At 43.4% G+C, this 8,818-nt stretch overlaps 1 protein-coding gene across 1 annotated transcript; it reads right to left on the bottom strand.

The window, feature by feature from the left end:
- Window positions 1-660: 660 nt before the first annotated feature.
- Window positions 661-7,721, bottom strand: LOC139566156 (transformer-2 protein homolog beta-like). Its single transcript, XM_071387121.1, has 8 exons — window positions 7,132-7,721; window positions 3,497-3,642; window positions 1,878-2,037; window positions 1,604-1,792; window positions 1,346-1,461; window positions 1,032-1,247; window positions 865-938; window positions 661-754 (listed from the first exon to the last, which is right to left on the bottom strand). The coding sequence occupies exons 1-8, from the start codon at window positions 7,162-7,164 to the stop codon at window positions 744-746; spliced, it is 945 nt and encodes a 314-aa protein (XP_071243222.1). The 5' UTR covers window positions 7,165-7,721; the 3' UTR covers window positions 661-743.
- Between the last annotated feature and the right edge of the window lie 1,097 nt (window positions 7,722-8,818).

Raw genomic sequence — 8,818 nt, 5'->3', positions numbered from 1 at the left:
ATTAAAAAGGAGCCTGGTGATACAAAATACAGATCAGATGGATTAAACAGGGTTCTCCCCAAAGAATGTAAGAGGGGTGCTGCAGGGGGGGTGGACTGGCTGCGCCACGATGTAAAAAACAACCCCACCTAAATTTGCTCTAGATTGCAGGAAATGGGAATTACAGGTGTTCGCTGTACTCAGCAGCAGCACCACCACCATCTTAAAAAATCCTGGGGAGAACCCTGGATTAACGAATCGACAGCTTCTCTAAACAAAACGGCAAGATTGACAGAAAGAACAGAAATCCACCTACTGAACATATTTAACTAAAATAAACAAAAAAAATGACTAATCAAGTTCACAATTACATCCTTAACCATTTCCCTAACTTCCCTAGACATCCACCCCCCCTGGCCCTAATCCCACATCCACCCCCCCTGGCCCTAACCCCACATCCACCCCCCCTGGCCCTAACCCCACATCCACCCCCCCTTTCCCTAACCCCACATCCACCCCCCCTGGCCCTAACCCCACATCCACCCCCCCTGGCTCTAACCCCACATCCACCCCCCCTTGCTCTAACCCCACATCCACATCCACTCCCCCTGGCCCTAACCCCACATCCACCCCCCCCCTTGCTCTAACCCCACATCCACTCCCCCTGGCCCTAACCCCACATCTACCCCCCCGGCCCTAACCCCACATCCACCCCCCTGGCCCTAACCCCACAAAGTATCATCTTGCTCCTCTTCTCCCTCTGCTCAGTAGTGGCCTGTGGAGACAGGAGGGAGACACTTAGATATTGAGGCCCAACCACTGCGTCACTAGTATATTAGCCGTCAAGTTAACCATGTTAAGCGGTGCTAAGTCTGGTTGACTTACGTGGGGAGTAAGATCGCGAGCGTGAGCGAGACCGGTAGGCCCCTCGGCTGTAGTATGGGGAGGGAGACCTGCGTCTGGAGAGACAACACACAATAAGCATCCACCAACCAACTGCCACAGTCCTGCTTAGCAACCACTAACTATAAGATCCAGGCCAGGTGTCTCACCTGTAAGACCTGTAGCACTCTCGGTCGTCATAGCGATCGCAGCCACGGTCGTAACCTCTGTCGTAACCACGGTCACCGCCGCGGTCACCACCGCGGTCACCGCCGCGGTCGTAATCCTTCGAGCTACGGCGAGATGAGCTTGAGCTGGGGCCGCCACTTCCTCCTCCTCCACCGCCTCCGCTGCTGCTGCCGCCGCCACCGCTGCCACCGCCACCACTGGAAAACACACGTTTAGAGGATTGACTAAATGTAGAACGTGTGTGCATCACGTGGGCCATCCCAGATGCGTGAGTCTAAGGGAGACGGTCACTCACTATGTGGGCCGTCCCATGTATATCCCAGGGGTAGGAGTGTGTGGTCGTTTGGTGATGGAGAAATCGACCCTGATCCTCCGTCCATCCAACTCCATTCCATTAGCTCTGTCCTTAGCCTGAAACAGAGAGGGAGGGTGGAGGAGTGGGACAAAGATGTTTAGAAAAGAGTATTCCCCTTCAACACCATGCTCACTCAAGTTCTGATTCTTCTCTCTTCTTCCCCTGCAATATCCCCTTCCTCCCTCCCTGCATTCCTACCTCATTGGCGTCCTCTCGGACTTCGAAGTAGACGAAGGCGAAGCCGCGGGAGCGTCGTGACTGCTGGTCGTAGACGATGCTGACGTCAGCCAGGGGGCCGTACTTGGAGAACACGTCTCTCAGATCTCTCTCTGTGGTGTACAGGCTCAGACCAAACACACCCAGGCAGCAGTTTGGGTCCGGGTTGGCCTATAGAGAAGGATAGAGTTTGTGTGTGGGGTTTGCCTAAGAGCGTCTCGTCTCCAGAGGTGTGTGTGTGTGTATATATATGTACCCGGTTGCCAATGTGCCTGCGGCGGTTGGACATGGGGGAGTGGCTGTGGCTCCGACGGCGGCGGTATTCCCCGCTTCGGGATCGGCTACGGGAACGGCGGCGGTGGGAACGGGAGCGAGAGCGGGAATAATGCCTGCGGGAGCTTCTATGGGAACGAGACCTGGGGAAAATAAAATAAAGGACATGTTAAGAACATTTAAAGCAGGGTTTCCAACTGGTGGCTGATTTTATTTGGAAGTATGCTTGGGTCACTGTTCATTTGGAAGACTCATTTACGACCAAGCCTTAACTTCCTGACTGATGTCTTAAGATGCTGCTTCAATATATCCACATAATTTGCACCAGTCCCTCCTGCAGCAAAGCACCCCCACAACATGATGCTGCAACCCCTGTGCTTCACGTTTGGAATGGTGTTCTTTGGCTTGCAAGCCTCCCCCTTTTTTCCTCCAACATAACGATGGTCATTATGACCAAACAGTTCTATTTTTGTTTCATCAGACCAGAGGACAATTCTACAAAAAATACAATCTTTGTGCCCATGTGCAGTTGCAAACTGTAGTCTGGCTTTTTTATGGCGGTTTTGGAGCAGTGGCTTCTTCCTTGCTGAGCGGCCTTTCAGGTTATGTCGATATAGGACTCGTTTTACTGTGGATATAGATACTTTGCACCTGTTTCCTCCAGCATTTTCACAAGGTCCTTTGCTGTTGTTTTGGGATCGATTTGCACTTTTCACACCAAATGATGTTAATCTCTAGGACACAGAACGCATCTCCTTCCTGAGCGGTATGATGGCTGCATGGTCCCATGGTGTTTATACTTGCGTACTATTGTTTGTACAGATGAACGTGGTACCTTCAGGCATTTGGAAATTGTTCCCAAGGATGAACCAGACTTGTGGAGGTCTTAGCTGATTTCCCCATGATGTCAAGCAAAGAGGCACTGAGTTTGAAGGTAGGCCTTGAAATACATCCACAGTTACACCTCCAATTGACTCAAATTATGTCAATTAGCCTAACAGAAGCTTCTAAAGCCATGACATCATTTTCTGGAATTTTCCAAGCTGTTTAAAGGCACAGTCAACTTAGTGTATGTGAACGTCTGGCCCACTGGAATTGTGATACAGTGAATTATAAGTGAAATAATCTGTCTGTAAACAATTGTTGGAAAAATGACTTGTGTCATGCACAAAGTAGATGTCCTGACCAACTTGCCAAAATTATAGTTTGTTAACAAGAATATTGTGGAGTGGTTGAAAAACAAGTTTTAATGACTCCAACCTAAATGTATGTAAACTTCTGACTTCAACTGTATATGTGATCTTATAGAAATGTGTCATTTGTTTGGACTGCTTGCGGTCAATTTGCAGTCTACAAATGTTTTGTAATTATGTTCCGGCCTCCTGACCATCCGCTCAAGAAAGACAAATCAGCCCACGGCAGAATCTAGTTGATGGTCCCCGATTTAAAGAGTTTAGAAATAAAAACAACATGAATAAAGCCATAACACAAAAACAACAAGCTCTTTATGTGGACCTGAACAAAAACACACACTACGCTACCCAGCAGCTCCTAAAAGAGTCACCAACAAACTTAAAGCCTCCTTGGAGCTGGGGTTCTTACCTGGACTTGGAGCGGGATCGGGAGTGGGACTTAGACCTGGAGTGTCTAGAGCCATCTTTGGAGCGGGCTGGGGAATGGGCCAGGGAGCGGCTGGCAGACTTCCCAGAACCCCTTGGGCTCACACTCCTGGAAGCGGACCGCGAGTCCTGAACGGGCCAGATACACATAAATACAGATCAGAATCAAAAATAGAGAAACGGTCAGGATAGAGAGAGAGAGGAGGTACAGAAGGAACCTCGCTCAAACCTGCTACAGGCCCCTCTTATATTTCAGCTCCAGTAGTAAAAAAATAAATAAATAACATTTCATTAACAACAGGTATTTGTTGTAACTAGATCTGCCTGTTACAGGCGACCAGAGGAAATCATATAGGCTTAAAGTAGAGGTGTTAATCTAGTTTAATCTTAACACAGTTCTATGATGAGCGGATTGTTCTCTTACACTCTAGGCTGCGTAGCAGAGTTTAACCTTGCGTGTTGAGGACTAGGTAATGTGTCTGAGATGGAGGAGCAGTTGGCATGCATGCTTAAGTGTTTCTCACGCCATCCCTCAGGGAGACCCCAACTGTTGCACATTTCCATTTTAGTACACCTGATTCAATTTGAGAAAGAGCTTGAGATTTTGTTGAATCAGGTGTACCAATGGTGGAATAGAACAAACAGGTGTAATGGTGGGGGGATGGGGGGTCCTTGAGGGATGGCTTGGGAAACACTGCTTTAGAAAACAGAAGGAGAGAGGGAGAGAGAAATAGGATTGTAGTAATATAACATAGCAGGCTATAGGGAATTAACCATACCCCCGAACACTTCTCATAACTTCATCACTTCTTTAACTTCATAACTTCAAAACAACCATCTCTTTTCTTCTTTCTTCCGTTTCACACCATTTCTGACTTCATTTTTCTCTCCTCTTCCCCCACTTCCTTCCTCCCATTTGATTTCTGCCATTACATCACTCTACCAGTGGACAGCGTGGCCGCTCGCTTCTGCCAGCTTCATTTTACATTAGCATGCATCAACACCATCAGCTTCATCAAATATGCCCTTTAACAACTTCAAACTTCATATCTGAAACTTCTTCCGCCATTTTGCTTCTTCCCAACTCAACCTTAACAAAAAACAGACAAGGATGATAAAAAGTGTTGGTTTTTTTATAAGAGCTACAGAGGTCAAAATGTGCAAAAACCAGGCTCGTAACACTCAAATCAGACTAAATAAGTTGTCTCACCTGAAAAGCATTAAATCAAAGCAATGTTAAGGAAATATGTATATTGATTTCTCTAAAGTGCACAACATCAGAATATGATGAATGAAGACTAGAAATGTTATAAAATCATGGTGTTCTTTAATCCTAGTCCGAGGGTCACACAAGGTGTGCAGGCTTTTGTTCCAGCCAGTACTAGCACATCTGGGTTATCAAGCCCGTGGACCAAGATTGAAGAACTGCTATAGTACATCTGAGTAAGGGTTTAAAGTATATTAGCTACTCCTGTCAATGCCCCACTCAGTATAACATTTGTTTATGTGTGATTTAAAACAAAAATGGCTTTTGCAGGACCATTACAGTGCAACTAAATATAGGACTAACAACTTTAGAAAAGAGACAGTACTCTAACATGGGTGGTGCCATGTGGAAGAGCTTGATACATTATAACTGGCTAATGAATAGCTACAGAGTTTACGCCGGATAATGTGATATAACAAAAGATTGTTGGTGTCCATTACTGGGCAATAGAGAAAGGCCCCATGTAAACCGCAGCCATAGGTTTTTCAACTAACCTGTTCTTGGTGATACTTTCCCCCTGAATCGAGAACAAAGAACTATCTTTAAAAAGCCTGTTTTTAATTGCCGGCGGCTCTACAAAAACCAGCGAAAACTCAAAAGATAATAAATCCATGTTCTATACCGCGCAAGATGGTTCCTCGCCAGCTTAGCTGCCGCACATCTAGGATTTCCCAGCATCTTTGCAGAAACTAGTAGTTTCTATGCGACGCGGCCATGTGTAGAAATAGATGACAGCGCATTATATAGTGCGACCAAAACTAACTTGTGAACGATATGGTAGAAACAGAGATCGGACTATTGATGCAATTCTCTATAGAATGCATATCTTTTTAATAAACATTGAATAAAATAATTTTATGGATGTACACCCTAAATAATTAACAAAAATGTGCTTTATTTAAGACATTGACAGCTATGATATGGTCATTACTTTCTTCCACTGCAAACCAACCATTCCAGTGTTTTTTTTACTTGCTATATTGTATTTACTTCGCCACCATGGCCTTTTTATATTTTTATTTATTTTTATATATATTTTGTTTGCCTTCACCTCCCTTATCTCACCTCACTTGCTCACATTGTATATAGACTTATTTTTCACTGTATTATTGACTGTATGTTTGTTTTACTCCATGTGTAACTATGTGTTGTTGTATGTATCGAACTGCTTTGCTTTATCTTGGCCAGGTCGCAATTGTAAATGAGAACGTGTTCTCAATTTGCCTACCTGGTTAAATAAAGGTGAAATAAAAATAAATAAATAAATAATTTGAACTGGCTAGCCAGCTAGCTAACAAGCTAGAAACTAAGGAAAACATTGTTTAGGAAGTTTTTTTTTTTAGTTTTTTAGTTGCTTGGTTTGCTAGATTGAAATATACTGCATCACATTTTTAAACAGATGGGTTTATTGGTGTTAAAATACAGCAGTTATGCTATTTTGGGCCACCAGGCAGCTGCTGTCTTGCAGCCTGTCATTATTGTGATTGTTGTCATGCAGCCTGTCATTTTTGCGTTTATACTTTTTCATAATGACAACAAGTTTGATGTCAGACAACAATCGGATGTTAATGATGTCACTGCAACAACTGTCTACATACATGTCGATAGACCAACTGTAAACCAGCCTTAATTAAGCCAACACATTATATTTTGCCCCATAGTTGCGCACGCGTCAGTTTTGTCGCAAAAACAACCAACCCGTCTATTGGTGTCTATGGGAGACACCCAGTTAAATTGACCGGAACTGACCCCCCCCCCCCCCTCCTATGGTAAACGGCCTGAGTGAACCATCTTCATGTATCCACCATTTTTATGTCATGTCACATTATCTGGCGTACAATCTGTAATTAGCTAACGAGGTGACTGCAGCAGTAAGTGAGGACGAAGTTAAACATTCTAGCCGTAAACCACTTCGCCAGTTAGCTGCTAATCTATAGTTAGGTATATATGTTGCATTCACCTGCAATGATGAGTAAATGTACATTGGTAACTGTTTCTCGCCAGCAGTCTCAGTAGACTCGTTAATTCAAAATGTACTTGATGTGAATTAACTAACGTTAAAATAGCTGCAAACAACTTGGCCTAATTGGGCTAACTAATGTTAGCTTTAAATTACAAAATACACTGAAAAGACAACAATGTTAACATAAATAAGTAAATGGAAATTCAATTAGAAAATATAAAACGGTACAAAATCCATACAGTCGATGCAAATCAATGATCTTAACTACATCATGTTTGTGCTAACTAGCGTTAGCCGCCTAGTTAGGCTAGGGCAAAATGGCGTCGTTGAGTCTGTTCATTTTAGGGCAATAATATATCTTCGGTAGTTCGTGGTTGATAATACGCACCCGCTCGCCAAAATCCTTTTCGTTGTCGCTCATTTCTTGTCGATAGAAACTTAAATGATAGATAATTATCTGGTTTATTTAGTTAACTAATAATGTTATCAAGTGAAGCGAAACACTGCTGCTCGCCTCCGTTTCGTTAGAGCCGTATTCACTGAGTCAAAAGCGGATGTGACGCTTGTACAACCACAGTGAGTAGACGGTAAAGTCTAAACCAGATAGGAAGAGTAGCTCAATTTGGCGGAAAAACGGTCTCCCTCCAACGGATGGCAGTTTTTTCGTTGTTTCGCCTACCAAACAAGGAGTTTTTGTGTGGAGGGCAATGAATGGCTAATTTGCTACCTGAGGTCTATTTGATCGAATAGAAGTTTGGTAATGCTTAAGTTGTTACGAGTGTACCGATATAAGCAGGTCACGTGACAGACCAGAAACTTTGAGAAAAAACACTTTATATCGGAGATGGCTATGCATATTCATGTTATAAGGCTAGTAGCATAGAGTGTCCCGCCATTGAATACCCGAAATTGACATCAAAAACCCGCATTAAAAACGGATTACAATAATGAGATGTCTCCTCTCCACCAATCCAAAGAAAGGCGGCAGCTAGACAGCCCACCGTGCCGCTTTGTGGACGACGACATTGTTGTGGAGAGACCGTTATCAGTATATCCATAATCTTTGGTAGGGACGTCCCAAGGATCCCGGATAGCAAATGTGTTGATCCAGAGATAAACTATACAAAAGAAATAATTAAACAACAAAAATATTTACAATGTTTTTATACAAAATGTTAGTTTTTCCAGCTGGATTAACATGATTGACCCTTCATTAAACGACAGGGGCAATGCTCAGGATGTAATCATGTAAAGTGAACTGATAATCAAAATGTTCAGGTTTTCTGCATGTTCAGCTTGAGTGCAGGCACGTTGAACAGTCCCAAGTCGTTGCATTTGCCAGGAAGTCAAACTAAGAAAATACGTTTGAATACATTTAAAACTGATACCAACGTACCACAACTGACCATGGTCTTAACCAGTAGAGAACAACCTCTGTTTGAGAGACTTTTTTAATAGAAAACAAATGTAGATATACAGTATCTATGTACAACTCTTGGTTCTGAAATCTAACATTGTTTTATGAAACATTCTTCACCAACATAACTTTACAAAAGAAAAACAACAAATAAAGAGAAAACATTTCTTCAGCAAAATTTTGAGTAAAAAAATATTGAAACAGGAGTCTTTGTGTACTGCACACTGGTGTGTGTGTGTGAGTAAGCGAGAGAGAACCCATAGGAACAGAATCAGAATCTGGTAGGTCAGAATGTTCGCTGCGTCCCATGTTTCACTTACCTAATTGGGGGCATTTGAGACTTCTTTGTGTCTGGCGTTTGAGGAAAATCTTTGTGGCTGGTATTTGAGCAAATTCTTTGTTTGTGTCTATATTTTGGCAGCTTTGTTTATCCTCCTCTTCTTGGGCTTGCAACTACAGTGTGATTTCTTTGCCTGTTGTGTTTTGCGCTTCTGAGATGGTTCATTGTTTGTTCTTTTTTGGGATGTTTGAGCAAGTTTCTTTATTGTCTTTCCTTTTGGAGGCTTTGGTTCATCAGCGGGTGTTTTCCAATGGGCCAGCAAAGTCCTGAGGAGACATGGGGGAACAGTGAGACATGGGCAGACGGTTTTCCCGGTCA

The sequence above is a fragment of the Salvelinus alpinus genome, chromosome 38 (genome assembly GCF_045679555.1).
Source record: "Salvelinus alpinus chromosome 38, SLU_Salpinus.1, whole genome shotgun sequence".
Classification (NCBI taxonomy): Eukaryota; Metazoa; Chordata; class Actinopteri; order Salmoniformes; family Salmonidae; genus Salvelinus; species Salvelinus alpinus.
The sequence above is the reverse complement of the archived record's forward strand: the minus strand, read 5'-3'. Positions and strand labels throughout refer to the sequence as shown.